Genomic DNA, 18,974 nt, shown 5'->3' on the forward strand with positions numbered 1-18,974 from the left:
TCTAGGTTGACCGGCAATCTAATGTTTTTATTTGATAAATTTAGAACATTTCTCATAACATATGCTTTTAATACAAACGTAGCTGTGGAAATAAGAGCCTCACCCATCGCTTCACTCCTAGGCTCAAGCTGCAGATGCGATAATCATATAAGGCTAAGACATGTCCCCCATTTATTAAGCTGAGTTGGCTAGGGCATCTGCTCCACCAAGAAGCCTGTCAAGCATTCAGTACCCTGATGGCTATCCCAGGAATTCTGAGTTCTAACCAGACGCACAAAAGAGACAAGGTACAACAAAGAATTGGGAAACAATGAAGCACTCCTTGGAACAAAAGAAACAGTAGGGGCGAAAGGAAGGAGAGATAGACCAGATGCTTATAAAGAGCTTGGGTGCAAGAGATATGCGAAGACAGACAGACCCTGCACAGACTAGAGTGGTAACGAAGCTCAGCAGCCACACTCCCATGCCTTCAAGTAGCTGCTTGCAATCTTTTTTGATATCATCATCTGGTTAACTACTACATCTTACCTTCTCAACAAGCTGCACCTGTGTCTGAATGGTATGACTTTCAATAGTGAAGTGCAGAGAAAGCCCCTCAATTCACAGGCAATAATTTAAGCAGAAAAAAAAAATCATCTTGCAGCTCCGCACTAAAATTCCTTCACAATGCATCTGAGTGATAATCCTATAAAATTAAAAACAGAAGCACAAATTAAACCTATGATAACAATATTCATAACATTAATCAACAGCCAGCAAATTACATCTGCTGGCATTATAGGTACGGTAGATGACAGCAGCAATTAGCACGCAGGAGCACATGCCACAATAATAACACTAATTGACATCACTATTTTGAAGAGAGAGAGAGAGAGAGAGAGAGAGATTATGTATGCAAACATGCATCCAACCATTGAAGGGCAATACAGAATGTTACAACAATGAAGGCAGGAAAATAATCCTCAAACCATAAAAATTAAGAAGGCGCTCCCGTTACAGCTAATATTGAATAAAACAATAGCTTCCTTATAGCACAGTGAATAGATCAGCACATTTCAGATGTTTACTCATATAAAACGGGTAATCAGTTTGATCCTGCAAACTAATCACCTTGCAGTTTTGCGCTTGCCAGAACATCTCTAATAAAGAAGAATGAGGAAAGCTTATGAGCTGTTTCTGATAGAACAATCCTCCTCCAACATCATGGTTTGTGAATTTTAAAGCCAAACACTCTTGGAACGTATCGCTGTGATGGCTTTTGTGGCTTCAGGTGTCCGTATGTCATTAGGAACAGGTGAGGGAATGTGGTGCCAAAGTAAGCTCCATCAACATCTATACAATGTCAAGAAAAAAAATCCCATAAAAGAAAGCCCAAACTAGAAAAGTAGCCCTGGTTTTTTAGTTTTTATCAAAGTTTCATAATAAGCAAAAAAAACTCATCAAAGCTGTCCAACACACAGCTACATAGCATGGAAAGCTACAGATGCATAAGCATGGTTTAAAATGTCAAAACAATGCAAATGTTGTATCTATTGCTTCCTTAGGCAGATTGGGCTGCCATCCATGCATTTAGGCAGCCCTCGATGCTAATCACTAGATCTAACATGGAGCGTCAAGAATATCTGATACGTGTCTGTCTGTGGGGAGGGAGGGATGTAGGGAGGGAGGGAAGGAGAGAGGGAGAGAGAGGGAGACTTGCTGAAATGGTCTGTCTTAATTCCAACAGTGCAAAATCAAATAATGTGCAACAAAACAAGAAAATTTATATCATTGATCAGGACCTAAAACATTTAAATAGCAAACATATATTTTGTATGTCTGCTACTTGTGCCTAATAGAAAGAACATGTATAGTTTGAATGGCATGGCACGAAGTTTTACTTTTGACTTTCAGCTTTGAAGTACAATCCACAGATTTCAATCATAAGATTTAACATGAGTTCCATGTCAACTGAGGATTGCCAATTCCTGTGGTCAGCCAAGCACACTAACTTTCCTGGTACCATCCACGTTGTATCCATAGTCACAAGTGCAGCATTTGAAAACAAGTAGGCATGGGTTGAAAATTCAGAATTTGAAAAAAATCAAGCAACCTCGCCGAAAGTTTAAAAAGAGTTCGGATAGTTAGACATTCAAAAAGAATTGTGAAAAACAAAAAACAATTCCCGAAATATTTATTTATAGAATGAGTGAGGCAAGAACAATAAAGATCGACACAAAAACACGAGCACCTACACCAATATATAGTATCATTGCATTGTAATCCATAGATATATAGTATCAATAGCTCATGAAAATCAAAGAATCCGTGTATAATTTAAGAATTTAATAATGCTTGATTATTTCGATTATACAGGCATGACTTGAAGATTCATTCAGCCAGGAAAAAAAGCAAGAATAATTCCAGATTTTTCCCATAAATCAGAGAACATTGCTACTATTCATATCCACTTGATGTGTAGGAAAGCATTTTAAGCATTTTAAATCATGATAAATGATGCAGGTCCTCGATTTAGATGGTTCATCTTTCATTTTACACTGATAGGTTTCTTCTCTTACAAATTAAGATTCTACGTGCATATGCATGTAAAGATATATTTATTTATTCATTTATTAATGAAGAAGTTAAAAGTTCAAAAAATATTGCTAAATTTAAAGGATACTGCCTTGGTACTTAGATCTTGGGTAGTATATATCTTCACACTTTGGGCAGTAGATTTTCACAGTACTAGATCGAGGAATGTCTGATTGCCCAACTGGAAGGCAGGGCTGACCGCAGCAATAAACTCTTGGGCATCTTCCAAAGTCATAATTCTTGTACTTGTCTAACTGTAGAAGTTGTCATTTGAAGCAGTCATTTTCAAGCCAATAGGACTATCAAATGCAACTGGTAGACTAAACCAAACAACACAATCATCAAAGCCAAGAGATAGCTTACCATTGCAGCCATCCCCTTACTGGTTAATATGTATCTTACATGAATCAGACCATATAACATCTCCGCTGCCGATTCAACCAACTCATTTTGTTCCTCAGTAAACATGTCACCTGGGCATTTGCATGGCCAAAACCAATTATAATTAGCAGACTGTAAAATTACATACAAACTTACATATGCACACACACACACACAAACACGGAGAGCAAAATGCCAGCTCTACTTTTGCAAGAAATTCGCTTAGCATATTAATCATATAGTGTGTCATAAACTAATTTTGACACCAAAGGAGGTACAACCAGATCTCCATATCAGCAGATATGGCATGAGTTATTTTTTATTAGTAAAAAATGTAATAGTTGCATACTTCCAAACCTTAAAAGAGTACCACCAATGAGTTTGAAGGCCTAAGGTACAGGAAATTGTTTATATAACTGGCCAAAAGTAATGTTAAAGGTCATGCATGTAAAAATTTGGCACACCCTTGTGTTGGGAAAGAAAATAAAAGACCAAGAACTAACTTATTGCCATAAGATCAGCAATTCTAGAATACATGAGGCCAGTTAAGTGATAAATATCATTTAATAATAATAATAATAATAGTACTAACAACAACAATAACAACAACAACAATACTAATTAACTATAGCATTTGTAAGTTCCATGTGACACTTATTGACAAAACTTATTTGGTTACTAGCATGTGTAGGAATTTCGAAAAAAGACTACAATGAAAAAGAGTTTAAATGGAGAAATATGATCATTCATCTGAGGTTTTTTTAAGTGTGAAAATATCTTGTTGAAACAGTATAGTTCCCCATGCTATGCAACTTCAAATTTGTTTTGTTAGGAAAAACCACAAGAAGAATGGAATTAAAACCTAATACACTGTCAGGAATGCAAGTGTATATGGTAAGATATAAACCAAGTTGCAATATTTAAATAGCAAAATAATCTAATGATATGGGGATGTTATGAAAGATACATGCAGTCTGTGCAAACACACTAAACAACGAAAGCTCAGGAGGCGCACAAAAAGTCAAGTTTGAAGTCTTTGAAATATGACAGATACAATACTAACAAATGCCTATACGGTAAGTACAATCATCAAGCCTTATCCCAACTATTTGCATTAGCTTTACCAGTCCTCTTTTACCAAGCATTCCTATTTGACACTACCTCGAATGCAATTTCAAGCTTTTCATATGCTTTCCACAACTTCCATTTTTATCACCTTAGGTACTTCCCCATTTTTGTATATCATTGAACACATATTAAAGTACCCTTTAATACTGAGCCCCCTCATATCTTTGTTGTGCATGCCCAATACCATCTCAATCAATTTTTGATTACTTTATCTTTAATTTATGAATCTCTTGTAGCTCCTTCAATTCTCACCTTTCACCGTATCCTGCAAAGATTACCCTACATCCATATCAACATCATTCTAATACTACCACATTCAACTTGCTTTCTTAGGCCCTCTTTGCGCAATATTCTAAGCGATAATAATATCGCAGAATTTAATGCCATTGCATTTATTATTTTTTACACACCTAAGGCAAACTAGGAAATGATTAATAACATTATCTAGGAACTAATCTAGGAATTTATTAACTAAAATTTCCTACCAAGGACCACATTGCTTGGAATTCTCAAGATCAATGCTTGCATCAGCACCTTCTAGGACACGATCAAATCTCCACCAAAGATGGCATCATGGCACCACTCTGTACTAGGTATGTTAGGCCAGGTTGTCACCTTTCTCCTATGCTGATGGCTCGAGGATCATCTTCAAATGATCATAGCATTAATATCTTAGAAGCCTGTCATTCAGTCCAAATTTAGTTGGAATCTACTGGTTGTTGTATGAAATCCCAGTGAGTGAACACATCTTGGATCTTGTCGATGTCAACAGAAGAATCTGCCACTTGGCTCTCTCCTAGGCAAGTACATCAGCTCGGGGTTTTGGTCTCAAATTTTCTGAACATCCTGAAATATTTGTGTGCCACATGCACTACAAGGGCTCCTTGCACCAAACAATATACATTCAAAAAGATATGAAATGGGAAGGTAGATGTCCTTCAACCCTTGAGCCACATCCTTTTCAGTTACATGGTTAAAAAATTTCAGCTAAATCATAGGATCATGAGAGTTGATTATGAGCATCACGAGTCCTAGAAGGGCAAGGATTCAAGAAGTGGTCCTCGAGCAAATTTGCCCAGAGATGTGGATAACCAAAGAAGGCTCGCTCCTCACTACGCCTGTAAAACCCTTATACAAATAAGCTAAGATTGGTTGAACTAGAAAAGATTTCGAGATGGTGTTATTAAAATTTTCCCCCATTGTGAAAGGATGGATAACCTAATTGATGGCCAGTCCCTTAAGCCAGAAGATCTAAGGAGACCATTAAAACCAAAGATATTAAGCACAAGTTGAAGGAAATCTTGAAGGTAAACATGGCTGCATGCTACATGAATGCTGGCCTATTTTTTCTCAAATGGGCACTTTACATTCTTTTTGCAGCATGTACAATTAATTTATTGCCCCCTTCAAAATAAGAAGAGGCTGCTAGTTTAACCTTATTTGTACAAGAGCCTTTCTACTAAAACAAAGTTCGCTCTTCCTTGGCTCTACCATGAGTCCCACCATCTGAATCAAGTTAAAATGACTTTATGCAGGCTTTGATCAAAATTAATCACCCAAAAAGGACAAAGTGATTACTGCAACGCATCATATGAAGAGCCCCAGAAAGAAGATTCTTCGGGAAAAAAAAAGTAACAGCTAATTACTCATCATTCAATATCTTGAAAGCAATATGATTCACCCGATATTACAAGGCTATAGGGGCCACTATCATGGGAACCACCATCCATGGTAGAGCAGCTCAGCTCTCATCTACCAAGGACCTCTCAAATGGATGCTCTAGGAAACTAGGCTCAAAAGGACTATACTGTGTGCGAATCATGTTGAGACAATCGCTGCACAAGCATTCGCTGAAACTCCAGGATAAATTTGTGAGGAGAACCCATGGACTTGAGGCCTATTTATATAGGCCTTTCAACCCAAGACCAAACAAACTTCAATTGCAGCAAGAATCAACCAACGAAATAAATTTGCTAGTTTGACTGAAGGAAAGAGATCCGCGATCACAGGAAAGAAACTGAAGGAAACTCTGGAGTATAGAGAGAGAGCCAACGGCTAGTTTGACCGGCGGTGTTCGTGAGGCGATCGGCCGGGGAACTTAGCTCCGGCAGGTCGCCGTGGTCCACTCGACTGCTGGGGTTGCGAGACCGGGGCTCTGAATCCCACTGAGCGGTTCCGACTCCCTCAGCAAGTCAGGCAAGGGGCCGAGCGGAGGAGGGAGATCACCGGCGCCTAAAGGGATCGGGCCTGCGGTATCCTGAGAGTGCAGACCTTCACGGCTGCCATAGCCGGGAGGGATACTTGGTAACTTGGCTATTACTTGCTTATATTGACCTCTGTTTCAGGTGGACGGCCGTAATATGGGGAAGCAGCCGGCCACGACGGAGACGAAGGAGGCGAGAGGCAACGGTAAGCAACCGGGTCGGGGGGGTCGTCCTGCGGCCTGGTCGAGGCCAGGGCCGTGGGTTACCCATTGGCCCACGGCCGAGGAAGTGGACCGCCTGAGTCGACGCTTCCCGGATGTCTTGCGGCCTCCGGAGGAGCCGATTGAGGCGGCTCGGCAGTTGTGGGAGGGCCGGGCTCTGATCGCCCGCAGTTTTGGCCGCCGGATTCCGGCGGAATGGGTGGCCAAGGATGTGGCCGCCCGCACTAAGCTCAAGGAGGTAGTGGCCGTCCCGCTTGCGGACGACTTCCTGGCTTTGAGATTCCGGTCGACGGAGGACCGGGATCGGGCTCTCAGTGAGGGGCCGTGGGTGGTGGCGGGGCAACTCCTCGCCATGAGCCCGTGGGTCCCTGATTTCGAGCCTGGGGACGACACGGTGAAGAGGGCTTTGGTGTGGCTCCGGTTGCCGCGGTTGCCCCCGGAGTACTGGTCGACCTCGACCATACTTCACATAGCGGCGCGGGCGGGCCAGCCGGTGGCAGTGGACGGCGTCACTGAGCAGCAGGCGGCGATGGGATTCGCCCGAGTAAAAGTGGCGATCGACACCACTGAACCACTGCGGCCCGGCGTTCTGATACAGGGGAAGACGAAGGTGCGGTGGCAGCCCTTCGTCTTCGAGAATGTCCCGACCATTTGCTCTCGCTGTGGGCGGATGGGGCACGTGGGAGCGGCGTGCCGTTTTCCGGCGGAGTCCAGCGCACACAGGGAGGCGCCCCCGGTGGCTACGGAGATGGGGGGAATGGCGGATCCACCGACCCCGGGTGGCGGTGAGGAGGCCCAGGGGCCGGTCTACGGCCCCTGGATGGTGGCTACGCGGCAGAAGATCCCATGGGGGGATTTGCTGCCGCGGCCGGGGGTGATGACCGGACCCGATCCTGGGGCTGGGTCATCCTCGAGACCACCGCCATCTCCGGCGAACCAGCAGCTTGCGCCGACTGCTCCGGTGTCCCCGGCGGACACGGAGGGCTGGCAAAAGCCAGCCAAGTTGGCGCGCCGCCGGTCGCCACCGGCGGCGGAGGGGGATGGGCTTCTTTTGGCTCCTCCGCCTGCTTTTCCTCAGGACGACCCGGCCGACTGGCTCGGGGACGACCTGCTCGAGCCGACAGACTCGGTACCGAGTCTTGACTCGGGGATGAGCTCTGAGCTCGCACTGCCGCGGGCTGATCCGGGGACGGGTGGATCAGCTGCGGCCCGGGCCCAGTCACAGAAGAGGCCCAGGCCGCCAGCGGCCCAGGGCCTGCAACGGGGCCCGGGAATGATGGGCCCGCTGGCCCACGCGCATCACGCGGTGGGCCAACGGGCTGATCTGGTGCCGGCCCAACGCGCCCGGGCCCAGGGGACGGGGCGCCGGGGTCGCGGGCCGGCGGGTGCGACCAGAGGCGCGCCCGCAGCGCGGGGCGCGCAGCGTGCCCGTTCAGCCCCGGGCCTGCGAGCTTCTCCAGCGGTGGGGGAGCGGGCCCGGGACCTGATGGGCCACGCAGCCCTGCCTGTGAGGGCTGAGGGCGGCCCATGGGTCCAGGGCCCACACGCCCAGGGCACGGGAGATCTACGGGTGCTCCTCGGGGCAGGCCCGGAGGCCCAGTTTCTGTTGGGCGATCGCTCTCAGTCTGACATGGGGGTGGAGGCCCACATTGCGTCTGACCAGCAGGCCGGCGGCAAGACGACTCCAGTCTTCCGTTTTGGGCCTCTGCCTTCAGACTTGGGTCAGCCAGTGGATGCGGCCTCATGCGGATACGAGGCGGGGGGTCTTTCCGCCCCTTCCGCGGAGGCCGAGCCACTACTGTTGGGTGGGGGTACGGACTTACCCACTGTTGTGCAGCGTGTTAGGGCAGCAGTCATGAGTGCTGCTCTCTCTGCACACGGGGGGGAGGAGGAGGGGGGCGGCCAGGGCGTCGAGCCGGTGGCCGTCCCTGTGACCCTAGGGGAGGATGGGTCAGAGGCCGACTACGTGGACTGTGACCCATGATGATTCTAACTTGGAATTGCAGGGGGGCGGCCAAGCCGTCTTTCATGTCATCCTTTAAGCGATTAGTACAGGTTCACTGTCCGGAGATCTGTTTCCTATACGAAACCCGATTATCCGGTGAGGGACTTGGACGTTTGAGGCGACGTTTGGAGAGGGATTGGGAGACCTACGCAGTTGACTCTCGGGGATTGTCGGGGGGCATTTTGGTCCTCTGGAGGCGAGGAGTGATGACAGTTGATGTCTTCCACAATTGCCCCCAACAAGTAGTCATGATAGCGGCTCCGTGGGTGCTGTGTGGTGTGTACGCGAGTACAGATTACAGGGCTCGGAGAGTCCTCTGGCAGGAGATCACCAACCTTGCCACCCAGGGTGTCCCGATGGTGATGGTTGGTGATTTTAATTGTATTCAGGGTGAGGATGAGAAGCGGGGGGGTGCCGCCTTTACAGATAGGATGGATAGGAGGGAGTTTCGCGATTTTATATTGCGGAACGGCCTGGTTGACCTAGGTTTTTCCGGACAAAAGTTTACCTGGTGCAATAACCAGTCAGGTAGCGCTAGAGTCTGGGAGCGTTTAGATAGGGCCCTTGCATCCCCTGATTGGGTCCTCCGTTTCCCTACTTCCCGGGTCAGGCATCTGCCCCGGATTGCTTCAGACCATTGCCCCTTGCTTCTATCCACTTCATCGGCACATACCCACTATAGCCCCTTCCGCTTTGAGAAGGTTTGACTATCGTACCCCCAGTCGTGGGACGTAGTTCGTGACGCATGGCGTACTCCGGTGCGTGGCGATGCCATGCAGCAGGTGTCGCGCCGACTGGAGTTGACTAAGAGGCGTCTCCGCCGTTGGAATCGTGTGGTTGTGGGCGACATATTTCGGCGTGTGGAGGGGGTAGAGTCCTCGATTACGGAGCTGCAGAGGAAAGAGGACCTGAGGGGTGTACTCTCGGAGGACGATATGTCCAACCTCCGGGGATTGCTAGCGACTCACCACTCCCTACTACGGCAGCATGAGATCTTCTGGCGTCAGAAATCCCGAGTGCAGTGGGTGAGTGAGGGCGATCGCAATACCAGTTTCTTCCATCGGTCGACGATTATTCGGAGGCAGCGGAGCATGATTCACTCTTTACGAGATGAGTCGGGCCACCGGGTGGAGGGCGAGTAGGCGGTCCGACAGACCTTATTTGATTTTTTCCGTGCCAGATGGACGGAGGATGAGGAGGTCAGTGATGGTTACCGCCCCCTGAGGGTGGAGACGGGTATTGGTGATGTCGAGAGGGCATCCCTGATCCGACCGGTGTTGGCGGAGGAGGTGCAGGAGGCGGTTTGGGCGCTGGCAGCAGACAAGGCCCCAGGGCCCGATGGTTTCCCACCTTTTTTCTTTCAACAGTACTGGGGCATTATCCGCCGAGGTGTGGTGGAGGCTATCCAGTGTTTCTTTTCTCGGGCTGCTATGCCTAAGGATTGGAAGGCCACTTTCGTTACGCTTATACCGAAGCGTTCGGATGCGGTTGAGCCCAGTCATTTTAGGCCCATTAGTTTGTGTACGACTTTATATAAGGTTGTGGCAAGAATAATGGTGGGCAGGATGAAGCCCCTTTTGCCAGGCATCATTAGCCAGGAGCAGGGGGCGTTTGTAGCAGGTAGAAATATCTCACACAATGTTTTGTTGGCTCAGGAGATGATGTGGGACCTTCAGAGAGCATCGAAGCGGCGCAGCTTGATGGCCATCAAGCTGGACATGGAGAGGGCCTATGATAGGGTCAGGTGGAGTTTTCTTGAGCAGGCGCTGGAGGCATATGGTTTTCACAGACAGTGGATTGGATGGGTCATGGGGTGTGTACGGGGACCACAGTTCTCTCTCTTGATCAATGGCACGCCCTCACTGTTCTTCGAGTCCACATTGGGGCTACGGCAGGGATGCCCTTTATCCCCTTATTTGTTTATCATTTGTGCTGACATCTTGTCACGAGCTTTGCAGAGAGTTTGTGCTAGCCGGGAGCTGGTGCCGTATAGTCCGGCACCGGGTGCCCGACCCCTTTCCCACTTATTTTTTGCTGATGATTGCCTTCTTTTGACCAGGGCACGAGTGGCTGATGCACGGGTTCTCCGCAGGGTGGTGACGGACTACTGCATGGCGTCTGGCCAGAGAGTGAACTTCCGGAAGTCAGCTATTACTTTCAGTCCCAGTACGGAGACCAGGGTTCGTCAGGAGATCCGGGGGATTCTACAGATATCTGAGCAGGAGGGGACGCTGACTTACCTGGGAGTTCCCATCAGTGGCCGGCGGCCGCGAGTGGCAGAGTGCTCGGGCCTGGTGCAGCGGGTACAGAGCAGGCTTGAGGGATGGAGAGCATCTTCCCTATCCATGATGGGGAGATTGACCTTGATTAGATCAGTGTTGGGATCCATACCTTTGTATCTCATGGCCAACACTGTTATGCCAAAGACGCCCCTGTTGAGGATTGAGCGTCTTCTTCGGAGTTTCTTGTGGGGCTCACACGGTGGGGGCCATGGAGTGCATTTGGTGGCTTGGGAGCAGGTTTGCCGCCCTATTAGTGAGGGTGGTCTCGGGGTGCGGTCTCTGATGGAGAGGCGCGAGGCTCTCATCGCTCGGCATGCAGTACGGTTCCTACTTGAGCCACAGAGCCTTTGGAGTCAGGTGATGGTAGCCCGATATGGCCGAGGGGGCCTAGAGAGGGCATGGAGGGGCCGCCGAGTCTCTTTCATGTGGCGTGAGATTGGGAGACACCTACCGACTGCATTATCGAGCACCAGGTGGCTGATCGGCGACGGGCAGAGCATTGATGTGACCAGTGAGCCATGGGTGGACACCTTGCCATTGAGGAGTTGGCCGACCATGGTTGATGTAGAGGCAGTAGAGGGACTACGGGTCAGTGACCTTTTGGCAGGAGGTGGAGCAGAGTGGGATGATGCTAGACTTCGACAGCTATTTGGGGTACACCTTGCAGCGAGGATCCGGTCCCTTCCGTTACCAGGATGTGGGGGGCAGGATGTCCGGGTATGGGGCACATCGAGCCAGGCCAGAGTCAGGCTAGGCGACCTCTCCCGTGTCCTCCAGTCAGAGCAGGAGAGGGGGTCGGATTGCACATGGATCTGGAGGCATGGTCTCCACCCGCGTTTAGCACTCTTCTTATGGAAGGTGTTCTGGGATCGCCTTCCGACGAGAGCAGCGCTGAGCAGGCGTGGTTGGGGGATCCCTGCAGAGTGTGGGACGTGTGGGGCCGTGGAGTCGGCAGACCACGTGCTCTTTCAGTGTATATGGGCGAGATTGACATGGCAGTGGGCCGGGATCCCGCAGGAGGCCCGGAGTGACAGGCCACAGTTTCTTCATATGATACGGCAGGGGCTACCTAGTTCGTGGACGTGTCAGGAGGCCATTAGAGCGACTTGCACAGCATACCAGATTTGGCTGGCAAGAAACGCTCGTACTCTCGGTGAGCGCAGGGTGTCACCGAGGTTTGCTGCGGAGCTTGCTCGTGTTCAGGCTTCTGAGTTTGTACCTACCACCTCTTCAGATAGACCTTTGATAGCTCGGGATACCTGGGGCCCCCCTTCTGCTTCGGCAGCCCACCAGATGGTGTTTTTCACCTGGGAGCCCCCACCCCCGAGTTTCCTCAAGGTTAATTTTGACGGGTCGGTGCTGGGACAGTGGTATGCGGGGTGGTGCTGGCTTTATTATACGAGGCCCGCATTCCAGGGTAGTTGCAGCAGGTGGCTGTCAGCTGTTCGACACGTCGGTTCCGGAGGCAGAGCTTCGCGCAGCCTGGGCGGGTGTGCGCCATGCGAGGATGATCCTGCGGGCCAGGTCGATCATTTTGGAGGGCGACTCCACCACGGTTATCGGATGGATTCGGAGGGGGTCGACGGGTGATGGTACAGACCACCCCTTGATCCGCGACATAGGGAGTATGATGAGAGATGTGAGAGCCTTTCAGGCTCAGCATGTATTTAGAGAGGCCAATGGGGCAGCCGACTGGGTGGCGGCCCATGCGGCCCATCACTCAGGGTACACCCTTTGGTCAGGGGAGGAGGAGCTGCCACATGCGCTCCGCGAGTTGCTTTATTTTGATTTTCTTGGATGTATTCGTACACGTATTGTATGAAATACACGCTTTCAGCAAAAAAAAATAAAAAAATAAATTTGCATAAACTAATTAGATGGCAAGTGCTTAGCCATCCAAAATTTTAGGCAACATTGGCCAGGTTGTCCAATCAGAGTTCAAATCCAACACTGATTCAAAGATCTAAGTTTTCAAAAAATGTGGGACTATGTAGAATGTACAACACATATAGCAACCTTTTAAAGCTTCGGATGATGGCTTAAACACAACCAATTTTTTCAGGATTTCTGAAAAAATAACAAACCAAGAAGAAATATAGAAAAGGAAAGAATTAAGAGAAAAAGGGGGAAAAGAGAATAAAAAACAGGAGTCTTCTTTATAAATTAAACCTTTCTCAGGCCAACAGGAGAAAGAATTTTTTTGTATAAAAAAGGGATTGTCCCCTAAAAAGTCTCTCCCTTAAAGAGTCTCTAATTTCCAAGTTCTTTTTCAATTTTCAAGTTCTTCAATTAACCTTGTACAAGATGCATTTTGTTTCCCAATTTAAAGTTTAGCACCAAGGCACGCCTCAATAGCATGGTATCTAGAACACATCTCCACTTCATCCAATTGACTTTAATTCTATGACATATATCTTCATCTCTCTCTCTCCATTAATTTTGTACAAGAGATCATAAATGGACAAAACCAATAACTTTGTGATATCACATGTCCATGAACTTTACTAGGTCGCATATTCAATTTGATTTTGCTAAGGATTTAAGTGTCCATGTCATTGGCTAGCATAGCATGTGCAAACCATGCCAACAAACAAGCCACATCATGTCGAAATACAAAATGGACCTAAAGACCTTTTATAATATTTTTTTAAAAAAAAATAATAAGTAAGTTCCATGTCAAACTATTCTAGGAGTCAATAGTGACATGGTGGGCCCAATGGGGCATCGATGCACCAAATTGAGGAAATTATCATTCAAGTCCTCACGTAGATTGTCTTGTCCAACAGAAGCGAGTGGAATTGGAGCACCTTTGCCTTAATCCATAACAACATATGGCATTGCTTGACTAGCAAGAGATTGCATAACTTGGTGCGCCCACACTACAACATAAGGCTGGGATTGAAGCGCTTGAATGAGAGCAAGGAGAGCAGACAAGAAGACCCATTGGAGGATGTTTTGTCTGTGATGAAAAGGATCCTCTGCTTGGATGGGTTAAAGATCAGCAGGCTCAAGACATGGCTGTGCTTGATGAGCCAGGGAGTCCTCCACGAGTAGACAGAACCATGACAAAGGAGGAAGGAATGCGGAACCAAGCCGAATCGGCCAGTTTCACCGGTTCCGAGCTGTACCGGTGGCTCACCGGTACGGTTGCGCCATTGAAAACGGCTAGTTACCAAAGCCGGAGAAGAAGAAAAGAAAAGAAAAAGAGAGAGAGCAGAGGAGGGAGGGAGAATGAGCGTCCGCCGCCGCTCAATCTTTCTCTTCTCGTTCTCCGGTTCCAGCATTTTTCTCTCTCGGTATGGGCCCAAAACAGCATGTACCGACTCGTTCCGCCGAAGAACCGATACGTTGTCCAGTACCGGTTTCTCCGACCTTGCAAAGAAGTGTGCACAACCTGGGCAGATGGGTAGCAGAGAATATTTCACACACCATGTGTGAGACCTGACAAGAGATAGAGTATTCTGATAGGCCATTCAATCGCCATATGTTCGAATCTAGCTGCAGGACATGAGCCTCCAGGGCCACCAAGGTGGAGGTTCTAACTAGCCAAGCGCATAAGGAAAGAGTAGTAGGAAAGGCAAGTCGAAGGGAAACGAGTTAGTTGTTGATCCGATAGGGTACAAGAGACAAAAGATTCCATCTCAACGGAAGAGCGTGTACACGATGTGAATAGATGTGTAGTGAAGATATTTCACACCACAAGTGAGACCCGATAGGAGAGACAGAATTCTAATTAGCAATTCAATTGCCATATGTTTGGGTCTAGGTGCGGTGCACGAGCCTCAAGGACCAGTTAAAGTAGAGGGTCTAGCCAGCAGAACGAAAGGGCAGTAGGTATGGGAAGTCGAAGGGAAAAGAACCAATTGTCGATCCAGTAGAAGCAACTGGCGACATCAATTTCGGATGATGATAGAGACACCCGAGCTATTAGATCCCAGCTTGCCTAGATCATCCCACTATACTAGTGATGGTGCTAATGACAATTCTAGTGTGGGTCTTGAAGTCGAGGTGGACAAGGTGGTAAGTATGGAGGTGGTGGTAGTTTTCTCAAAGGTAAAGCCCATTCATCCATGAGGTACAGTACACGCATGCCATGAGGATCAAGAACACAGGACTAGGACAAAATCCGGACATGACAAGGAGACAATCTCATATAAGAGGAGAGGATCTAAAGGAGATGCAGGTCAAGGCACATAGGATCACGATTATGGGGATACATAGAGAGACCAGAGGATCAATTGCAAGAAGTTATGTTTGGGGGTAGGAGAATTTTATGCGCACTTGCAAATTGGAGTCTTAAGTGAAAAGAATTTAATGGGAGAGAAAAGATGAGGAGCAGCACCTAGATACTTGAGAGGTTTTATGTTGATCGAAAGGAATGGGCGTCAAAAACAAATTCTTCAAGGCATCGGATAGCTATAGTGGAAAACATATCCCATCATATGTGGAAGGCAGATCTCAGTGCATTAGATAGTCAGAGTGGGCAATATGCTCCATCCACATACAATTCGTATGCATTCTTCTAGTTATCATATTTTGGAGGATGTGACTCTCCACATTACCCCTCCTACAGATATAGGTATGGCTAGGGGTCATTGTACGATGCTATCCTAAGTAGGGATAGCCAAGCTCCTATCACTACAAAACTTACAAGCAACCACACTATCAAAAGCCATAGTCAGGTCACTATCAAACATCATATGACGAGCAAGGATGGGGACAATATATAGGCTGGTATAATCTCCAAGGACCACTAACAATACCCAAATGTCTACAAGGACCATAGACATTCAACCTAAGATAAAGTGAATGGGCATACTTCTTTTTACAATGCCACACCTTATTTGCCATTTTCACTTATAAAAGTTACTTGTTTATTGATCCACGTTGATTGAATAAGTGTTAACACCAATATCAACACTCCAGTATCGCACACCAATTCAAATACCACTAAAACATTAAAAACAAAACAAAAGAAAAGCATATTAGAAATTTAAATACCAAAAAAATACAAAAAATGGACAAAACTACAACCTGGTATGGTACCAATACACAACCCTGTATCATGAGTTAGTGCAGAGCGGGTCTATGTTGTATCGGTCCGATAGAAAATCAGTACCAGCCACAATACCAGTTTTTGAATCCTTGTCATAGACTAATTTGGAAATTTGGATTAGAGACATATATATTGGAAGACCATAATAGATATATCTTTGAATATATTCTTTTATAAATTATTTACTACATATTAGTTAAAATTATTTTTTTTCACATATCCCGTATCTCCTTTATTTCCTCTTGCTAAGTCAGACTCTTGGACATATGTCAAATTCATTTTTCATGTTTGGGTCCATCCAAAATCCTTATCTAGTCTGAAGGAAAAAGAACCAAAAAACAAGTTTTCAACCTTGTATCAAATTACCCAATCCAAAAATAGATGATTTGTCTCCAATCTACAAGAAAAGAAGGCACCATGAGCTGCAACATATGATGAAACTTTATTCTATTTTCTGATCATATACAGGCAAAGTTTAACAGCTGACTTTTTTTATTTTTTTAAGGCTTCGTCTAGTGGAGGGCAGCCTTGATATATATAGACATGCAAAAGCATATTGTTATAAACAAGGTTTAATACTTCTAATTTTTTAGGTTTAGTTTGGTGGAAGGATGTGTCTTCATGAACGATGATCCTTTAGTCTTTCTACCCTCTTACCAATCAGGCATGGGTTCTTTGTATAATTTTTCTTCAATGTAGGATATTGCTTTTTACTTTCTGATAAGTTCTTGATGGTTCTAAAAAGCAAGCTATGAACCAAAAGCTATATATCTTGAGTGGGTGTCAATGCCAAAAGAAATGAAGTCTAGAAAATGTAAGTAGGATGTACAAGTACAAAAATATAATAAAAGAAACAATTTATCTATTAAAACAATAACTATGATGAAAATGTTGATAATAAGCTATTAAAAGTCTACATGCATGCAAACCAAAAACACTTAAAGAATTTACAAATGCTCCCAAGTGACAAGACTGTACGAAGTTGCAATCACCCAGGGGTCATTCACTCATGTTGTAGAAGCAATAATTGCCATTACTTTGAAATTACAAAAGAGAATTTCTTCATAAGTTAAATTCATAAAGACACATTTATGCTTACCATGAGAGGATTCAACATCCAAAATCAGATCGAGAGCATAGTCATAGTAAGGAACTTGGCTGCTTAACCCACAAAGATTGAAGTCATCCTGTATGTACTCGTCATCGACTTCACAAAAGAACTCATTCCCTCTTAAGTTACAAAACCATGAAATCCAAGATGTGTCCTCACAATCAGAACCACTAACATCTGACTCTTCACTATCTGTTTCAGATTCTTCTGTAGAAAATGAAAAAGAAAAAGGAAAGCATAACTAAACGGATCGAAAGAAAGCTCAAAAAGACAGCATGGCCACATTCTAGGCAACAGAGCTTCAACACATCATGCACATTATTGAAATGTGTTTATAATTTTCTTAACTCTTATTTTTGAATTGTCAAATCTCCCAGCGGACATCAAAATAGACAACAATTTGTAACATAGTCTAAATAACATTGTCACAGCTTCAAGAGTAATATTTATGGGTCATAAATCGGCAAGTGACTATAAAATAAGAACACATGAATTGTTACAGAGAACAGTAAGAAATGTCTTGGTCAATCATCGGCAACCAAAACTAGTAACTTAATTTCCACTGCACAAGTCTTATAACAAATAAACCAAATAAGTTTTTTTTTATTTTTTTTTACATTTTTCTCTTAAATTGAACTAAAACTAATATAAACAACTAGGTTCTTCTCCTTATCTTCGATAAGCCTAAATTATCTCCAATTCTGACAGATATTCTTAGACAATAGAAGGCATTAAAGTTTGAGTTCATTAATAAGAATTATATAAATTAATTATATAAACCTTGCTGAATTTCTTGACAGTGAACTTCAACAAAAATTAATTTATAACCCAGATTTCTTCGTTGAACTACACAATATAATGTTCACGATGACCAAAAACAATCAAACATATCAGAAATTAGCATATATGTTGCTCTCCCTAGTGCGGAGAAATCATCCAAAGTTTCAAAGTTTCCGTCTGAAAAACCTCTTGTATACAGGCGAAAAAAATAGGGACAACATAGAGAGAACCAGAAAATATCTTCCATGGCACAATATCAACCACCATTACAATATTTAAGACAAGATTAAAATCAAAAGAATTGCAATTGGACTAGAAGGGAAAGAACGAAACCATCTGAGCATTTGTTCTTGGAAAGAGGGGCAGAGCGCTGGTCCCGGTGGTGGTCCGGCTGCTTCCCGGCAGAGGTGGACGGCACGGAGAGCCGCTCCTTCTCCCTCCCGTTCAACCCCCTGGAAGTAGACGGCGACGATTTCTCCAGGTGCTTGTCTAGGGCATCATTGATCCGCTTTCTATCAAGGGTCCCAGTCTCCGGCTTCGACCCGCTCCCTCCTCGATCCCTGTACATCCTTCCGCCCCTAGCAAGTACCCTTTCTACCCTTCGGATCAGCTCAATCCACTCGCTCCGCCATGCTAATTGAGAACAAAATAAAAAATTTCGAACCCTAGACCGCCAGAGAAACCGATTCGAGATCAAAGGGGAAACTAGTATCAGCAAGAAGGGAAAAACGAGAAAAATCACAAAATCAATGGCGGAGATCCCGTATATTTAAGGAAAAGGGGGAACAATCGAGCTAGAAACCGTATATTCTGGTATTAACGAAGGGGGAGGAAGAGAAGGGAAGAAGGATTAGGGTTTTAGAGGAGTTAGGGTTTCGTTCAAAGGAATAGAGAAGGGGGGGAGGAGGAGGGGAGAGAGAGAGGGGGGGGGAGAGAGAGAGAGAGAGAGCCGAGCTCTCTGGGTTTGGGCGGCTCGAATGGCTGCGGGAAGAGCACGTGAAGAAGAACGGGAGGAAGGGGAAGGCGTAAATGGTTAATGTGGAAATTGTGAGGGTTTTCTTGTTAAAGTTGCACTCATGCTCATGAGTTTTTATAGTACACGAGTACCGACACACCTAATAAAAACTGCAAACAAAATATCGCAGAGAGCCCGGGGAAGCTCTCCACCCTGCATCCATAGAGTGCCACATAAGAGGCCACCTAATCCGCGGCCCCATTGGCCTCCCTATAAA

At 46.0% G+C, this 18,974-nt stretch overlaps 1 protein-coding gene across 4 annotated transcripts; it reads right to left on the reverse strand.

Annotated features, from left to right (window-relative positions):
- Window positions 1-170: 170 nt before the first annotated feature.
- Window positions 171-18,684, reverse strand: LOC103716339 (casein kinase II subunit beta-1). Of its 4 annotated transcripts, none has more exons than XR_605508.4 (6): window positions 18,076-18,684; window positions 16,951-17,169; window positions 2,938-3,047; window positions 2,666-2,828; window positions 1,111-1,332; window positions 171-685 (listed from the first exon to the last, which is right to left on the reverse strand). XR_605508.4 is itself a non-coding variant. In XM_008804296.4 (5 exons), the coding sequence occupies exons 1-5, from the start codon at window positions 18,308-18,310 to the stop codon at window positions 1,202-1,204; spliced, it is 858 nt and encodes a 285-aa protein (XP_008802518.2). In that variant the 5' UTR covers window positions 18,311-18,684; the 3' UTR covers window positions 887-1,201. The 4 variants fall into 4 exon arrangements, 2 of the variants coding, with proteins under 2 accessions (XP_008802518.2, XP_008802517.2); XR_605507.4 differs by having other exon boundaries at window positions 2,663-2,828; window positions 18,076-18,682; XM_008804296.4 differs by lacking the exon at window positions 171-685 and having other exon boundaries at window positions 887-1,332.
- Between the last annotated feature and the right edge of the window lie 290 nt (window positions 18,685-18,974).

This window comes from Phoenix dactylifera, chromosome 18, assembly GCF_009389715.1.
Source record: "Phoenix dactylifera cultivar Barhee BC4 chromosome 18, palm_55x_up_171113_PBpolish2nd_filt_p, whole genome shotgun sequence".
Lineage (NCBI taxonomy): Eukaryota > Viridiplantae > Streptophyta > Magnoliopsida > Arecales > Arecaceae > Phoenix > Phoenix dactylifera.

Coding starts and splice junctions, on each gene's coding strand:
- LOC103716339 (XM_008804295.4), bottom strand. CDS start 18,310: ATGTACAGGGATCGAGGAGGGAGCGGGTCGAAGCCGGAGACTGGGACC. Junction 17,170..18,075: donor CAAGAACAAATGCTCAGATG/GTTTCGTTCTTT, acceptor CATTTTCTACAG/AAGAATCTGAAACAGATAGT. Junction 3,048..16,950: donor GGATGTTGAATCCTCTCATG/GTAAGCATAAAT, acceptor GCAAATGCCCAG/GTGACATGTTTACTGAGGAA.